A 19,413-nucleotide genomic window follows, 5' to 3' on the forward strand; every position below is an offset into this window, starting at 1 on the left:
CATGGACATGCCTCACACGTGTTTTTCCCAGTCATTTTACCACACATAATCCCTACAGTTGAAAAAGTGGAATTAATTGATCAAAGAATCTATAATTTTATTATGATGAGTCTTATTTATTAAAATATTTTATTTATCTTGCAGATATAGCAGAGTTCGTGTTCCTTGGCCTTTTCATGTTGGAAATGTTCATCAAGATGTATGCATTGGGGCCACGTATTTATTTTGAGTCATCATTCAACCGTTTTGACTGTGTTGTGATCTGTGGCTCCATCTTTGAAGTCATTTGGACCGAAGTGAAGCAGGCCTCGTTCGGCCTGTCAGTGCTCCGCGCTTTGCGCTTGCTCAGGATATTCAAAGTCACAAAGTAAGTTGTGACTGTCCAATTCCTGCCTCCTTTAATTTGTTTTTTTCTGTGTGGTGAGTGATATTGTGAGCTGTGTATAGTGATAAAGGCTGCATACATGTGTTGTATGTGGCATTGTCGTCAGTGTTAGTTACATGACCTATGTGAATGCTTCCGTATCTTTTTAATGCATAATGTAATCATAGAGGCTGAAATATTTATTGACCATTAATGTTTATTTACATTATGTGGTGGTGAATGTTTCAGTAATTTCAACACAATAAATGGTCTGTTTAAGAATGACATAATAGTTAGAAATTTTTCTGAAATACTAACAATTTTGGAATATATTTGATTGTAACATTATCAAAATTGTAGTTTACTTTTAAATAAACAAAGCCATGATAGAACTCTTCCAATTGAGCATTAGGGCCAGGAAATCTGAATAGAATGTTTATTCACTTAGCTGTAAATAATGAAGCGATTGAGTGAAATTGTATTGTTGCAAATTTATATTAGGTTTTTATTAATCTTCCTTCATTTTACCACATGCAAAACAAAGCTTTGAAATGTGGTTTGCACATTGTCAGACATGTATCTTGGTACAGACTTTGTGAACTAGAACAATCAAAATTATAAGATGTTTATAACATGACAATAGCAGTTATTCTTTTCTGATGTGCTAGGTACAATATATCTCTGTTGATTAAAGCTCTTTTAATTTTGGAGTTATAGGGAAAGGAATCATATGCATTTCACTTTAGTGTGTTGTTAACTTTTAAGTTAGCATTATGTTGTAAATGTATTTTCATACTTGGTTTAGCCAACTGTAACATTAATGTTACTGTCGATTTGAGGACCAGGATATCTTTTTTCCTGTGAATTATACATTTATAGAAATATAAGTCATTCTTACATGGACCATTAGGTTTGCAGTACGACAACAATGGTGAAAGTGTTAACTTTTGTCATAATTCATGACATCATCTTTAAACAAAGAAATTAAGTATAAAGGTTGGAATCTCTACAAGATTAGACACCAGTGAAAATTTAAAATGAAAATAGTTTGTGCAAAGTGTGAATAGTGAAAGAATTTTCAGTGTTGTAAAGCAGTGGAAGGATGGATATCTGCATCTTAGGAGTGTATTTCCCAACTGGAGAAAGCTACATCAAAGAAAAATAACTATAATTAAGTAATAGTTATTATTTAAATGAATGGTTTGTCTGCATGGGCATTACTTATATACACTGAAATGATTTGTTGGATTAAGGTCTTAGAGATCTTTATTTTGAATGGTTTAGATCTCCCTCTCCTATTACATGAAACAGACTTATAAGCCACATATTTAAGTGTGTGCTGTAAATCTGGAATTTATGCTATATGAACAACAGTAAGAAAATATCAGAAGTCAAAAGATATTTATAATTACAAATGTAATCACTTTCACCTCCAGTCTCAATTTTATCTTTACTGTTTAATTTAGAAAGTGAAAAACTGTGGGAAACAGCGTAATACAGTAGTGTCTCGATTATCTAGCCTTTGGTTATCCGATGTGGTATATCAGAATGCTCCATTTTATGAACAAACATTGTGCTCTTTTCTCGCCACTATAAGTTTCCATTTTGTTTTCCACAATTTACAAGCGCTCTCAGTCGCAATGTGAAGAACTACAACAAATGAACGAAACTTGAGGTTATGCTCTACAGATATCTGCTGATATCAGCACATTTGGGCTGCAGGTAACACGGTTGCAGTTCTCCAAAGTTGTGCAGCTACTTTTGACTTACTCTGTATAATATTTTTATTTGTGTGATTTTGTAATCTGATGCTGTATTTTATTTTCTTCTTAATTTAGTAACACTGTAAATTGAGTCGATATTTTCCCTTGTGTATTTCATTAGTCTTCCATATTATGTGACAATTCTGATTATTCAATGATCCTTTGGTCCTGTTTAGGTTGGATAATCAGGACTCTACTGCACTACTGTAATTCTGTTTGCTTCCTGCAGCAGTGTTGAATTTTCTAACGTCTAGATACCATATTCCAAACCCTGGGTGTAATGTAAGAAAACAAAATGTACATCATTGTATTTTGTTACGGAAATGTAGGAGGCTACAGTAGGCCAAGTGTGTGGATAGATTGGGAGACAAAAAAAATGTGTGCAGAATTTTAGTGTGGAACACTCTTGGGAAGTGGTCTCTTGTGAAATAAAGAAGAAAATAGTGAGTTGAACATTGAGATAGAGCCTATAGGATGGAAGATGCATGTTACCAGCCAAGATTGTGTCCAATAGCAAACTTTAATGTTAGTGGTGTTGAATAATTACCTTCTACTACCGGATAATTAGTTCCATTGTTCTTATATGCACATATCAGGAGTCTGTTATCATATGGGTATCAGTGCTTTCCTTTACAAATAAAGTGAAAGATTATATAGTAGTAGTACAACACAAGAGACATACTGATGATGGTTTCAAAGCTAAAATGTATGTTAAAAAGAACAAAATATTTAACATTTTGTAAGACTTTAAGCTTTCTCAGTGACTGAAAGTATAAAATCCTTAGAGTAGAATTACAATGTTTCAGAGACTGCCTTTGTCCCCAACCTCATTGTCATTTCCTGATGATGGAGACAGAGAAGAGCTCTGAAACATTAGACTTCTGTGCCAGAGTGATGTGGCTGATTACCTAAAAGGATTTTATTTAATGAATATGTGTTATTGACAACAGATTGTAATTAATTGTAATGTAAATGTTTTATCAGATTTTCTCAAGGATAGTAATGCCAAGGAACATAGATGCAGTATTCAAAAGTGATCTAAATACTAGGAAACATTTTCAAGTATGATTTTACTTATTCCTCAGGAATTTATTTCCATGATGACGAGTCTGTTTTAATTTTATGAAGTTCCTAAATTGAATTAAAATTAGTTATCCTTGCTAAGTATTTTGTTCCCTCTGTTGATATGCTGAAGAGTATCACTCTCATACATGCCAAAAAAGTTAATATGTGCATGCGCTTTCTCTCTCTCTTGCACGCACGCACACACACACACACACACACACACACATGCGCGTGTGCACACGTACACTCACTCTCACTCACATTGTCACACTCACACTTGCAGGTTTATGGTCACTTGAGAAGAGAATTGTTCTGGTATAATTACTTAACAGGTTTATAAGAATTTTTAAAAGGTTTTTTATTCTCACAAAGAAAATGGTTCCCACTCAGAAGACACTCCAGTCCTTTTGGCTTTATTGAATAATTTCCTAGTTTCCTAACAGCCTCACCAACTATGGATTTAACCAGGGAGCCTTTCTCCTGTCTTCTCTTGTCCAAAAGGGGCATTTATAGTCATATGAAGAAACAACGGCCTTCTGCAGAAACTTTTCTGTGATCTCAGTTTCTTTTGTAGCACAAAAATGACCTATAAACTCCCAGCAACTGGCCCACAGTTCCTCCCATTAGCAAACCCATCAGACGGATTCCTGCAGATCACATTCTCCTCTTGCTGTCTCAGAAGATTACATAATATGTGTCTATAGTCTGATAAATCATTCTGGCAATACCCTCCATCTTGCACACATACACCTTGTTTGTTCATTTAAAGTAGATTCATGTTTGAAAAATGACATATGCTTTTCAATCTCTTTAATGAATAATATATATATGCAAGAGCCGGTCATTATAGTGACTAGCTATGGGCCGGATAATGGGTTTGATCCCCAATGGGGGCAGAGGATTTTTCCTCTATCCTTTGTGTCCAGACTGGCTCTGGGGCCCACCCAACCTCCTATCCAATGGGTACTGAGGTCTTCTCCCAGAGGTAAAGTGCGGCTGGGGCGTGATGCTGACCACTCACCCCCATCTAGTGCCAAGGTCAAGCGTGATCTACATGGCATGTAACAGGATGACTTTAGTTTTTACTTTTTTGTGTATATGCACAGAATGATTTGAAACTGTGAAGAACTTTGGCATTTCTATCTTGAGACTTACTTAAATTTTGGATTGATAAATAACCTCTTTTCTTTCTGAAAATAAGGAAATTGTGAAATTATGGGAGTAAATGTGGCATTTAGAAACAATGTAACTAATGAATTTATATTGTATATTTGTTATGAATAATGTAAGAGCCAGCAATAATTTATTTTACTCTGTTTTGTAAACCTATAAGGTGTAAATGGCATACATCTAATGATTTCCAGGTACTGGGCATCACTGCGCAACCTGGTGATATCATTGCTGAATTCAATGCGTTCTATCATCTCCCTCCTGTTCCTGCTCTTCCTGTTCATTCTTATTTTTGCCCTGCTCGGTATGCAGCTCTTTGGCGGTCAGTTCAATTTTGAGGACGGGACGCCATCCACCAACTTCAATACATTCCCCATCGCACTCCTCACAGTCTTCCAAGTAAGTTTTCATTATGATCAGGAGTTCAGTTGTAATTAACAGCTACATTGTTAGATCAGAAATTTGGGTTAGAGTAAATATTTATATTGAGTACAGTTATAGTTATTTAATTTCCACTGTAAGTGTATATATGTCTGGATCATGTCTGAATCACAGCTATACTTCATCATTCTGAATAGTCACATATTGGTTAAATTTAATTCTTGGTAAATGTATTTATGTACATGATGCTTAACTAGCACCATACCACACAGATTTTGGAGGGTGGAGGTGGGTCAATTAGCTTAACATCCCAGCCACTTTACCTCCAAGGAAAGAAATCTGTTACCTATTGGATAGGAGGCTGGGATGCCACCATACCCAGTCTGGATTTGAACAGGACTTAACAGCCTCTAATAACCAAAGAATAATTGAAAACTAGTATATGCTTCATAACATAAGATTACACTAGCAATTATAATGGTTTATTAGACAGTGAGCATATGGATTAGACTTTAAATTTACTGAACTAATAAAGAGGAAGGGATATCTGATAATGTTGATTGTCCTTTAAATTGCATAGTTGTTTTTATGATGCCAGTAATGAATCCATAGTCTATAATTCTCATTAAACAGATTAGTAATATGAACTGGGAACCACAACGACACAAGGTTCATAGAAACTACAGTGTAAAGTGTTAATTAAGTGCAAAAAAGATTTATATTAACTTCACATATGTATTATGCTTGATATAAGAGATTATTTTGCTGTGGTGTATAGTGGAGACTAATAATATGCATGTAACTTTTATCCTGAGTCTGAGGAGCTAGATGGTCTCATGGCTCCTAGTAATGCCTTGTGCCCAGAAAAAATAGCAGATGGAGTTCATTAAATCTGAAATCTTTTAAATAGAGGTCCATTAAATCGAGGTTTTACTCCATACAAGTATTTGCCAGAATATTGGAAATGTTACATTCTTCTAGGTCTCAGTCCCTATACAGTGATATTCTTATGAGTAATATCTATGAAACTAGGTGAATTATTATATGAACCATATGGTATGTTGTTTGATCTAGTGGGCAATGATTAAAACCACTGTAACAATACTTTCTGTACATAACTCAAATGTATGTACAGATATTATTCTGCAAGTCATAAAATAAGAACCAGAACATAATGTTTTAAAAAAGATGAAAGATAAATGTGGTGTAACTCAATCTGCTAGAGTTTGTTTGATGCCGGGTCTCTTAGAATGAAAAATGTTATGGATACTTTATATGTGAAATTGAGGTATGAACATATTTTGTAAATGTTATTTTTTTAGTTTTATGTAGGGCTGATGTAAGTAACTGTGCACCTAACCTGCACACTGGGGTTGTGGGTTCAGATCCTGCATAGAATATGAAAATGTTGTATTTTCTACTGAAGGTAGAGGCTTGATCAGTGTATAAGAGTCGTTTCTCATACCTGAATAAGATTCAGGGAACCTCAAGCCAAGAAGAACCCAAAGGGATGCCTATTTTATGGGTTGTTGCACTGTGTAGTCTGCTAGAAGTTTACCAAAGGTTCAGAGGTGCTCGATGTCTCCATCATCCAGGTGATGAGCCCTGATGATGAAGGAAGCAAGGACCTCTAAAATGGTAGTAAACTTCTACTAGACTACACAGTTCAACAACCCATAAGATAGTCATTTAGTCATACTCACTAAAGGGAGAACCTTAACAAGACACTGAAGGTTCATTATCATGTTCCCTATACTCAGCAGTACATTCATAAATCACCAAATAAGAATGAGGATCATGTTCTTAGTAGCTAAATATTGTTGTATAATTGTGCTTAACGTTTACTTTTGGGTTATTCAGATTTTGACTGGGGAAGACTGGAATGAAGTCATGTACTATGGGATCCGGTCGCAAGGTGGTGGAGGCATGATTTATTCTCTCTACTTCATTATACTGGTGCTCTTTGGTAACTATACACTACTCAATGTGTTCTTGGCCATTGCTGTCGATAACTTGGCCAATGCACAGGAGCTCACCGCTGCCGAAGAGGAACAAGAAGAGGAAGACAGGGAGGTGAGGGAATGGTACACTACAAGGAGTCCCAGGGAAACATTACTAACAGTCTCTTTATCAGTGTATGTGTTCAGTGACATGAAAATTCAAGTTGGTGAGCTTCAGAAATTAACCATTTTCATTTATCTTGTGTTAGTACATAACCTCCAATACTAGAATGCAAGTTTGATTGCTGTTTGGCATATGTAGAATTTGTGGCAGATGAAGTTAGAAGTTGTTTTTACCAACAGCATCAATGTCTAACCACTTCCTGTTGTGGAATAAGATACACTGTTTAGTAAAGTACTTCACTTTGTGTATGATTATGAGGTGACCCTTAATTTGTCACATTTTTAATGATAAGAAAATACTTCTATAATCAGGTTAATAAAGTATATTAACTATCTAATTAATTCCTTAGAGCACAGACATTCTTGAAAAGCTAATACTCAACCAGGAAGTTGAGAAATTCTTTACCTTTTATGCAACCCAAAAGTTTATTAGCATATTGACAAGGGCCTGCAACCAGTCCCTATCTTCGAGTAGTAATGCACATATATTATAAATAAGGATTGTGATCATGTGACATTGATCCAATTTCTTGCAGAAACAACAACAGGAGTTAGTGAAGGAAATGGAGGCATTGCAGCCAATGGGAGCTGGTGATGGCTCACCACCAAGAGTGGAGGTTTGTCCCCCATCTCCTGCAAGCAACTTGTAAGTATTTATTAATGTGCATTATTGTCCTCTTTATTCATAACTAGCCCTATTTCTTTATTTTCAATGTACTGGCTTGTGATATATTAAAAATAATGGTACAGTTTTAACATACCCAAATTATATGGCAAGAGCTGTATAATTAACTTATTGATTTGTACAAAACCTTGGACAATTGTTTTATATTCATTCTTCTTCTTTTTTTTTTAGTTAATCCTCTCCTACTTGCAGGTGTTAAGGTTGTTTTTGTTTTTACACTTAATCTATTTAGACATTTGGTAGGACTCCTTGGGTGAGTGATCAGCCTATTGCAAGGCCTCTACCTGTACACAGGACAGCACCACACAAAATTATGTGAGCAAACATCCATGCCTTGAGCGGGATTCAACCCCACGGTCCCAGCATCCATTTGCACAAGGCCCACACCTCAGACCACACTGCCACTGTGATTGGCCAATTGCTTTATATACCATTTATTAGGATATCCATCTTCTGGGTTATTGCGCTGTGTAGTCTGGTCGATGTTAACCAACGTTTCAGAGGTCATACTCGCCCTGATGACGGAGGCAGTATGACCTCTGAAACGTTGGTTAACATCGACCAGACTACACAGCGCAATAACCCAGAAGACGGATATCTTCATACTCACCGCTGTGAGAACCTCAAGTCTTACATACCATTTATTAATCTTTAATGATTTGGAAAGTGTGATGATAACATTTTGTAATGGAATAATAATGAGAATTTTTAAAATTTCCTTGTTTAATTTTATCTGAATCTCACTTTAGTGTATATCTTGTTTGCAGATTTTTTAATTTTTAAAAATGTGGAATTATTTTTATTATACCATAATTTTAAAATTTGTGGGAGGGATTATTAAGTGTGTAGCACTTTCTTATGCATGTTTTGCAACGATTGTATAAAATGAAAGTGTAATGGGGAGAAAGTGCCATCTGTCCATACATCCACATTTTTTATTTCTGAAATATTTCTACAATGGAAAATCATCTTGAAACAAAACTTCACTTGCTTTTCTCCATTTTCCTGTAGTTGGTGATTCCATTTTTTTTTTATTGTCTATTTTTGTTTAGTCTTGTCACCTTGTCTTCTATCTCTTCATCGTGTTTTCAGACAAAACTTTGATACACATCCAGTGTATTTATGAAACATGATGATACATTTAATTACCATATTCTTAATTTTGTTTCTATACTATGACATCCCAATATCCCTTACCATCAAAATTAAATAAAATATTAAGGTAATTCTGTTATATCTGAATTTTGACCAGCAAGGGGAAGAACAGTAAAAAAGTGGAATCGAAGAAGACAGAAGATGATGATGATATGACTGGGCCCAAACCCATGCTGCCATATTCATCCATGTTTATTTTTTCACCCACCAACCCGTAAGTATTTTTTATATAATATTTTCCAAACCTGATATTTGAATGTTTATACTTTTTTGATTATTGTAACATTTTGTTTTTAATTATTGTTGCTGAAATTATCTTCCAGTGTTCGTCGTGGTGCTCATTATGTGGTTAACATGAAGTACTTTGACTTTTTCATCATGGTTGTGATCAGTCTAAGTAGTATTGCATTAGCTGCTGAGGATCCTGTGGATGAATATTCTGTCCGTAACAAAATCTTGGAGTACTTTGATTATGCCTTCACTTGTGTCTTCACTATTGAGATGATTCTCAAGGTGAGTTACAGGTCTTTTTTTTAGTAATTCATACAAAAAAATACTGCAGTTAAATTATTTTCTTGGTTAATTGCAGTAACATCCACTCATTATTAACTGATAAAATTCAGGTGAGATTTATGTATCCTAGATGAATGAGGTCATAGTTTCCTTTTTTTTAAAATTCATACTACAGTGTTGTCTTTAATGTGAGGTAGGTGGTAATATAATACTAAAATAAACCTTAGGGTAATCAGGTTTGACGGTGTGGATTGGATTCATGTAACTCAGGATAGGGACTGATTATGGGCTTTTGTGGATATGGGTATGAACCTTTGGGTTCCATAAAATGCAGGGAGTTTCTTGATTAGCTCAGCATACTGTATATAATGAAGCCAATTACATAGGATTTCTTTAAATGTGTACCTTTTTACCTCATATCTTTAAAGAATGTAGGGCTTATGAAGTGTCATGTGTCACATATATGTAATATCCTAACTTGTATTCCCTGAAATTTGGTGTGTTTGTACAATATTTTTCTTTTAGTTTCAGGGCCCTAGTTCAGTAACTAAGCCTTTGTGATATTTGCAGATTCTTGACTTGGGCATCATTTTACACCCAGGCTCATATTTGCGTGAATTTTGGAACATCATGGATGCTGTAGTTGTAATATGTGCAGCTGTCTCGTTTGGCTTCAATGTAAGGTCAGTGAATCTTAACAGATTTTTCTAAAGTAATATCTTAAATGTATAACTATGTCCAATCAGCCTGTCTGTCATTGTAATAGTTATAAACAGTTAATTCACAATGCTTTCTGGGTATGTTTTATTGTTAAGAGTGCACTGTAACTTTTTTGTACAGTACCCTGGAATTTCAGGAGTTAAGTGGTTGAATCTCTCTAATTGACGACATGCAGTATTGCATGGACACATTTTTGTGTGCTTTACAAATTTGATTGTGACTAGCATACTATTGGGAGAGACATGTACACATTTATTTTTAAGTTCATTTCTATGTTTTAGTTGTCTTCTAGGGATGTTGATTATCGTTAATTATATGAATTGTGATGTGTCGAATATGAGTCAATAAGAAATGAAAACATATGTCAGGCTGAATACTTCATGTTCATGTGTTCTTTAAACCATGATAAAAGAAATTTGTTATGTTTGCAGTGGAACTGGAAGCAAAGCAGGACAGAATCTGTCGACTATTAAATCCCTCCGAGTTTTGAGAGTGCTGCGTCCACTCAAAACTATCAAACGTGTGCCCAAGCTCAAGGCAGTATTTGATTGTGTGGTCAACTCCTTGAAGAATGTCATCAACATCCTCATTGTCTACATCTTGTTCCAATTCATCTTTGCTGTTATTGCTGTTCAGTTGTTTAATGGGAAGTTTTTCTTCTGTTCTGATGAAAGCAAGTTTACAGAAGAAGAATGCCAGTAGGTATCTTGTGTAAATTAAATTTTTATTTTGGATTTAAAATATTAATGAAGGGCAGCAATTGTGTTAAGCAGTATTCATTTAGAAATTTGTGGTCATTGTTTAGGTGTGTATACCACTACAAATTGCAAAAATGTGCCTGCTAGCTTCACCAGGTCTGTCTGTCTTCATGTAACAGCTCAGAAATCACTAAAGAAACTTTCATGAAATATGGTAGTTCTGTTTAAATTTGTTGGCACATTCTGGTTTTGCTTGGAAATGAACAGTAAGAATTGCGACATTACATAAAAATGTGCATATATTTCTGCACCCAAAATTGGGGAATTTCCAGCCAGTCCTGCATGGAGAATACTCTGTGATGACATTACTCAGCCAGTCTTCTTGTCCACACATAGGTCATGGACTACAAACATGCCATTCACAAAGGTCAGAGTTAAAATTTTTGCAGAGGCATGAGAATTGCTGAGTTAAGCATACATTTCTTAACTTCATAAATACTGGTTGATATGGCCACCGGGAATATAGAATAGCTGTGACAACTGGTTAACAAGAAGATTTTTACATAATTTATGTTATCTACATCTTTGATCTTAGTAGTTTATTTTTGTTAGTATAGACTGCCACTGCCTGAAAGTTATTTTAAGTAGCTGTAGGGTTTGTTATTTTTAACATGCAAAAAGAGGAAACTTTCCATTAAAAAATTAATATGTATGATTGTTATACCACATTTCACATGCATTGCTGTAGATTATTGTGTATTACTATGAAATGGAATAGTAAGTATAGATTTTACATGGTTACCATGTTGTTGCTTTAAATTTCACACAAACATGAGCTTTACAAAAATGCCTAACTTTCTGAAGATTTATCAATTTATAAAATTTAATGATCTTGTAATAAACTATGCTAGTATCTTCATCCTCTGTATCACAACTTCCTTCATAGGGGAAGTAAAGCCAGTGGGCGGTCCAATGTTGTAGATTTTCAGCATGTAAAAGAACCTTACAAGCATGAAATGGCATGTTTTGTAAGCAAAATTCAGTAGCCATTTCTCACACAAGTTTCTCCTGATTCACTACTAGATGGCTCTAGCAGTCAAATCAGGATTGAGTAGAAATTGTGCAGAGGCTGTGGGCTGGTCACTCACTACTCACAAGTGCAGACTACGAAACCTCCGAAAAGGAGGCGGCGAAGACCTGCACCTGGGTTGTAGAGCCAAGGAAAAAGAAGAAATATTTATCAGTGATGTGCCATCATACCATACTTTATTCAAATTTGTCATGCAGTTTAGATGTTAATAGGAAGTAAGAGGATACAGACAAAAATGCATACTTGGTGTGATCAAACCATGTAACCATTCTTTCTTGTACAATAAACAAAATATGCTGAATATGCACTTCCACTTCAAGAGAAATGATTTACTGTGTTAGGTTGTTTCTGATTTACAGAAGTGTAACTGAGAATTATATTTGGAAATTAATGAAGCTGAGCAGTTTCATTCTCAGAATACTATGTTATGAGTCTCATACTAATAATTTTTTAACAATGTTGACTCTGAATCAAAACAGAAGTATCTTATTGTAGCTTCCTAAATGACAGATTCCTTTTCCAGGGGTTCATATTTTGTGTTTGAGGGTGATGAACCTAAAGCACAAAAAAGAGAATGGAAAACACAGGATTTCCATTATGACAATGTGATTGCAGCCATGTTGACACTATTTGCTGTTCAGACTGGGGAAGGTTGGCCGCAGTAAGTGAACAGAGTCTTCTTATATATTCTACAGTTACTAAAAATACATTTTCTTTGTTATTTGTTAATGTGCCTTCTGAGGCATTTATCTTTAAATTATTTCTGTTTATCCATTTCTTGTTCCATCCCTTTTAATTTTTTCTTCTGTAACACTTTCAGTATTTACAGAAAAATAATTCTTTTACTTCAATTATCACACATTCCTATGAATTACCACTGTACCACATTATCATTGCACTAAGAAGAGTTATATTACAAATGTAGGAATAAATATGTTACTGATACAATCATCTTCCTTTCCAGGGTGCTGTACAACTCGATGGCTGCCACACAAGATGACCGTGGTCCCGTCCAGAATTACCGCATTGAGATGTCCATCTTTTACATCGTTTATTTTGTAGTATTTCCATTCTTCTTTGTTAATATCTTCGTCGCTTTGATTATTATTACCTTCCAAGAGCAAGGCGAGGCTGAGTTACAAGATGGAGAGATTGACAAGAACCAGGTAGAAATTGTTTTGTGTAACATTGTAAAACGTTATAAATAATATTAAATTTTTTTTTGATGTAAATACGTCTATATTTTAGGGTCAGTGTCATTCGGTAAAAAGTGGAACGGAAAATTGTAACTGCATTGTTATGTTACCTAGGAAACTTCAATTGATATTGTTACCTAGGAAACGTCAATTATTTACTCGGCATTATTGTTACCTACGAAACATCACCTGTTTACACGGCATTATTGTTACCTACGAAACGTCGTCTGCTTACTCGGCATTATTGTTACCTAGGAAACATTTCATTATATTACCTTACATTACATTGTGCCACGGTGGTCTAGCGGTTAGAAGGCTGGCCTTGTAATCCTGGGGTCTCAGGTTCGATTCCCGGCGGTGCCCGAATTTATAACTTGTGTTGGGCAAGGCCGTGGTCTAGGCAACACGGAGTTTTCCTACGGGGGCTTACCCTGTTTCTCCGTGGCATCCCAACAATTACTCCATTCATACACAGAAGAAGGCAATGGCAAACCACTTCTTGATCATCTGCCAAGAACGTATATGAACAGGTCCCAGTCCGAGAAAAGGATGGGAGAATCCTGTTCATATGGACCTGTCGGCAGACAGAACACTACAAATAAAAAAAAACAACATTACATTACCCTACCTTACATTACCTTACCTTACATTACATTACCCTACCTTACATTACATTACCTTACCTTACATTACATTACCTTACCTTACATTACATTACTTTACATTACATTCAGCTACCACAGACCCATCTTAAGCATAACTAATTCAAATTAAATAAGCAATGTCTTAATCAAACTTATCTCAATTGTAAAGCATGTATAAACTTCCTTTCCGTATAGACGTATTTACGTCAAATTCTCCGGAACCTTGGTTCCACTGACAACTTTTTTTCTTCACTTTTTGACTTGCTGAAGCGCTGCGAATTGAAGTGGCGCAAATCGAGGTTTACCTGTATTATTATTAATTAAAAGGAATATTGAACAGAAAGGCAATATAGAATAGGGACATCATTTATATTTTTAATTTATATGTAGAAAAAACAAAACTTTTTCCCATACATTTCTCTTTATTATTATAAGGTATTATAAATGTCATATGTGTTTTTTATACTTTTATCTTATGAAGACACATTTATGTGCAGATTAGTAACAGGATTATATTGGGAAAGAAGTAAAGTATTTCTGAGTTACATAAGAATATCATAAATTAATTTTATCTCCTCTTTGAACTTGATATACTTCCAGAAATCTTGTATCGACTTCACAATTGGGGCCAGACCACTTGAACGATACATGCCCAGCAAACGAAACAGCTTCAAATACAAGGTTTGGCGAATTGTTGTGTCAACCCCTTTTGAATATTTCATCATGATGCTCATTGTATTCAACACGCTGCTGCTTATGATGAAGGTATGTCAGAATTTCTTATCGATGTAGTCTTTCAGTTGTTGTTGTTTATGGTACATGATTTAGAATTGGTAGATTTAGTATTGTTGTTTGGGAGTCACTGAGGATATTATGTACTTGTATTAAAGAATACAGGAACTCATACATTTTGTATTATGTAATTTCTTTACTATCCTGAGTTAACTCAAGATGGAAAATTTTGCAAAGTATATTAACTCTCATAACCTCAAGTGAAGCATATTCTTTGTTTTACTAATTATTAATATGATTTTATGTCTTCCATGCATTCAATTACCTTATTTTTGTTTTTAGAACACTTTTATAGATAAATGAATATGGAAAATGGTGAATGAAGAATATGGTAGATTATGTGTGTCCTCCATGGCTCCATGAAATATTATCTGATATTAGAAACTGGATTGTTATATTTGTTATATTATGAAATATTTTAAAGAACTTTCAAGAGTAACCAGGCTCATAATTTTTGCCTCTACATAAATAAAATAGTTTTGTTAAACAAATACTTCATTACAGTGTTTTGGCTCTAATTGCCATTGTTTGGCTGTTGTCAAGCACACAAATACATTAATTTAATAATTACTATTATTATTATTATTTCTGTTGTTAAATAATTAAATTAAATTATTAATAAATAAAGATTTTTGCTTCTGATTTGCATTTTGAGCTTGTTTGTAGTTTAATAAGTAATATCTTGGGCTTGGTTACATTTGAGCATAGAAAAACTGTACCTATGTAGGGCTTACAAAATAGTAGTGAACTTTTGTTAAGTTTTATTTTAGGCAAAGTTTTTAAAGATGCCCTGAAAATAAGCAGTGTTATTGAACTCTTTTGTAACAGGGTTCATTGTTGTGTGAATGGAATTAAATCGGATCATTATTTTATGCATTGCACATGCTTCTATTTATGGTTTGGACACATTTTGCACACATACAGTTACTTGTAAAATTCTTAGTGCTAACCAACTACGAAACATTTAGCAGACGTGGGCTTCCACACCATATTTGCATGCGTTTCACATTTCCACCATCACACCAACACTATAAGAAAAACAGATAAACTTGACTAGACATCAGAAGACTATACAAAAGGACATAATGTGTTCTCTGTGTAGATCAACATACACTATTCAGATTTATTGTATGACATCTAAATTAATAATATATGTGTATATAATTAAAGTAATGATATTAATTTAATTTTCTTGTACATGAAAATTATTTTAAGCAAAGGTATAATGTTATTTGTGTAAGTTTAAGTTACACTTCTAACTTGTTTATGAAAATGAGATTATTTGTGATTAGTGCAGCACATTGTTAAGTTTGTTATAAGTCAGAAATTTCATACCAAATTTACAAATTAAAATTATATTTATATTGTAACCTATATACATTATACATATTCGTAACATTTACACTTTTATTCGGACAAATATGCACAAAGAAATATTTTGCTTATAAAGATGTAAATACTAATTTAAATTATGTTTTCCATAGAGCAGTATTTTAAATTAATTTCCTTTCCAGGTAGTGAAAGATTTGTTAGGATGTTTTTATATTGTAACTGTTATGATTGACAGGGCTACAAATGCTCATATAAAAGTTTATGGTCATGATGTTGAAATGATGATTTGTGTTTTGTTGTTGGAGCATTTAGTCCTGTACATCATTCTATGACTTGATTGTTGATTGATTGCATTGATTGGCTGGTTGGCTGTTTGACTGATTGACTGACTGACTGATTGGTGGCTGATTGTTGGGTTCAGACTGAGATAAATGTTCATGAAGCATGCCATCATGCATCTTGTGGTAATGCATTTCCACTGAGAAGGTTAAAGACTTTGGGTATTTTTTACTTGTTGGTGTAAAAATCTATGTTTTCTGTTGTATTGAAAGAAATTACAAGTTTATCATTACTTATTGCACCGTCAGTTCAATAATTATTCACCTTTCCTAAGTGATGAAGTCTCATGTTGGGTATTTATATTATATTTTTAATAAATTAATATAAACAGTTTTCATAATAACAAAATATTTGCAGCGCACTGAAGCCAAGCATCCACTGCCACGGCAATTCTGAATGTGATATAAAGAGGGTTATTGCTTTGTCAGCTTTGATTGCTGCTGTTCAATTAGAATTCGTAATGAAGTAAACTGGACTCCTGCATAAGTATAAATACAATTTCTGTCTCATAACATGAAGCTATAATTATAATTAAACTTGTTGATGTAGTCCCAATTATGCATTCTCATTTACTTTACCTAGATATACCATGCAGCTCGTTATATAGTTAGTTACTTAATTAAGTTAAACTTCAACCTAGGACATTTAATTACTGTCAAATATTGTGTTATAACTGGTATATTTATTTTATGACAGTGTTAAAATGAGTGAATTCTATGAGTCAATCACTATATGTATTGTTTATAATTATGTCTGGAGATATAAGCATTAGAAATGCAATGTATTTGTAACTTGTTTATTTGGTCTTTGTGGATGGTTGGTTGAAAGGTGACTAGACATTTATAGCATGTGATAATTAAAATACTGTATATAAGGCAGTAGAAAATGAATAGATAAATGCAGTATTTCCTCCCTTTTTGTGACAAGTTATTAAAACTTAAGCCAGATTGTGTACAGTAAGCCTTTATTTAAATCTAAGTGTAGCACAATCTTCTAGGCAGCTTCTACTACTGCGCATGTTCTTTAAATTCTCTTTGGTATGACCTATCCTCAGAAATTAATCTTTTCAATTTTATTAGCATACATTTAAGTATTGTACAATAAATACATGGGGAATACTTCTTTGTTATATAAGAGTTGCTATGGTATCAAATGTTAGAGGCCTAGTTAAAAAGAAAACAAATATTGAATTACATTTTAAGTTGCTTAAAAATAATATTTATATTTGTGCACAAAATATAATAATATTATTCCATTTTTGCACAATATCTTTAAATGCTCCATTTATCTAGCAACATTCCGTACCATTGTGTAAAACAAGTTCAAATGTTGCAGCCTTTAATTAAACAAATAAAGTGTTAATAATGAAATAGATATTCAATGATGTTACAAGGAAGAATATGCATTATTTGTGGGCTCTGTGTCTGTTACATCATTCAGTTACTTTGGACCATATTTCCACCCATCAAAATCATTTTTCATACACATGTTTTAGCCTGGAAATTGTCACTTCAACTTGGGCATGAATGTACCCTTTGTCACTGACTTGTAATAGTCGTGCATTATTTGGATACAACTTGTGTGTTTCTACATGTTTGTTTTCTTTAAATTGTTTTAAATAATTCATATTGCCATACTGTATTTACATTTTTATCTTGAATTTAAAATTAATATCCAGGTTTTAGAACTTTAACATTTATGGCTCTGAACCTTTGTAATTTTGATAGATCTTTTAATGTAGGAGATACTGACAGATAATATGGATAAGCAATAAAGAACTGAACACAAAATGAATTACGGATTTTCTGGCTAGGAAATTATGTGAAACTGCTAATCTTGTTTTAAAACAGAAAAAATAAACCTTACATTAATAAGCAAGTCTGTAAGGTTACCATAGCAAACACCAAAAATATCTTCTTACACTCTAAGTTTTTTAAAGGTAATTTGTTTTGACATGTCAAGGTTCTTTTAAGATAATAAACTTATGAACAGATTTACAATCCTATAAATAGTTTTTAATTTGCATGAAGTATTACAGTTGCAGGTGTTAGGTTGTCACAGTGGTGAAAATGTAGACTGTAACAATTTTATTTTAATGTAAATTTAAAGTAAACTCATAAATATTACTTATATTTTATTTGCTGTGTTATAATCTTCCTTACTGGATACTGGGAATGACCCGTTCTTCAAGTGCCTCAGCACTGCGGGTCTCAACTTTTCATTGGCTTGAACTATAGACATTCGGTAGGACTCCTTGGACCAGGGATCGGCCCGTTGCAAGGCCTCTACCTGTACACAGGACAGCACAACACAGAAAAACGCGGACAAATATCCATGGCTTGAGTGGGATTCGAACCCATGGTCCCAGCAGCCTCAGACCGCACGGCCAGTGAAACATTGCTGTAGAAACCTGAAATTTTTTTCAATAATACTATATATGGTGCAAGAAGTAGTTTATAAACACAAATTACCTCTCCCCACATCAGTAGATGACCTTTGATAACTTCAGTATGTAAATTTTATATAAGTAAAATAGACAAATGAAAAGTTTTTTTATAATTTTCCACATAGTGACTATTTTTAAGACATATTTTGTGTAAAGTATATCTGTTAATGCATTCAGTTGAATAATTGATTGAACTGGCAAGGTGTTGCTTTCATGGCATAGCATGTCTTCCATGAGTCTGATGTTCACTACAGCAGGTGTGTTGATGTATTTGTTTTTTCACTTGCATGTCATTTAGTTCTTTCTAAGCAAACAGAAAGCTGTTTCTATGCAGATTCAATTAGTATTACAGTAAATCAATGAAAATTGTAATATTTGTTTTTATATAATTGTGTGTGTTCTTTGCCATTGTTCATCATTACTTCTCTCATTGTCCATATGCCGACAAATACAGTGAATACAACTGACAGAATATAAGCAACATGAACATTATTCTTACTTTAACTAATAGAAACTACATATCATAATTTGAAATATGTTGGGCTTGAGTACAAGGAATAGTTACATAAACTTATTATTTGGAATAAATGCTTCAAATCTATATTTGATACATAATATTTATTAATTTGTTGATAACATTTGAAATTATACATCTTTGTACAGGCAGTATGACTTGAATACAGTCAAGTACAGTGAGGCACTTCTTGTTCAGAAGACACCAATATAAACTTGTACTTTAAATTATTTTAATGAAACAGCATAGCTCTTTCTGAAATATTGCTGTATTCAGTTCTGTGTGAGTACATCTTAATACTAAATTATTTATTACTGCATTCATTTCTGTGTTGACTACAATGTTACACTAAATTATTGAAGACCTTAATTTTCCTTGGTACTGATATTTAAAACTGATCAGCTGAGGTCTAGCATGAATTTA

At 33.7% G+C, this 19,413-nt stretch overlaps 1 protein-coding gene across 23 annotated transcripts in view; it reads left to right on the plus strand.

Annotated features, from left to right (window-relative positions):
* The window catches only part of cac (calcium voltage-gated channel subunit cacophony), a 289,078-nt gene that overhangs the window by 185,068 nt on the left and 84,597 nt on the right, over nucleotides 1–19,413 (plus strand). For all 23 annotated transcript variants that reach the window (XM_087350471.1, XM_087350513.1, XM_087350455.1 and 20 more), the window contains 11 exons: nucleotides 145–367; nucleotides 4,557–4,761; nucleotides 6,604–6,816; nucleotides 7,403–7,512; nucleotides 8,804–8,920; nucleotides 9,030–9,219; nucleotides 9,790–9,902; nucleotides 10,371–10,637; nucleotides 12,251–12,388; nucleotides 12,692–12,893; nucleotides 14,168–14,332. In XM_087350471.1, the coding sequence (XP_087206597.1) occupies nucleotides 145–367; nucleotides 4,557–4,761; nucleotides 6,604–6,816; nucleotides 7,403–7,512; nucleotides 8,804–8,920; nucleotides 9,030–9,219; nucleotides 9,790–9,902; nucleotides 10,371–10,637; nucleotides 12,251–12,388; nucleotides 12,692–12,893; nucleotides 14,168–14,332 (1,943 nt within the window). The remainder of the gene's footprint in view (nucleotides 1–144; nucleotides 368–4,556; nucleotides 4,762–6,603; nucleotides 6,817–7,402; nucleotides 7,513–8,803; nucleotides 8,921–9,029; nucleotides 9,220–9,789; nucleotides 9,903–10,370; nucleotides 10,638–12,250; nucleotides 12,389–12,691; nucleotides 12,894–14,167; nucleotides 14,333–19,413) is intronic.

Source organism: Zootermopsis nevadensis, unplaced genomic scaffold (assembly GCF_977971745.1).
Source record: "Zootermopsis nevadensis isolate Lab colony 2312 unplaced genomic scaffold, Znev_1.0 Znev_ptg000002l, whole genome shotgun sequence".
NCBI classification, from domain to species: Eukaryota; Metazoa; Arthropoda; class Insecta; order Blattodea; family Termopsidae; genus Zootermopsis; species Zootermopsis nevadensis.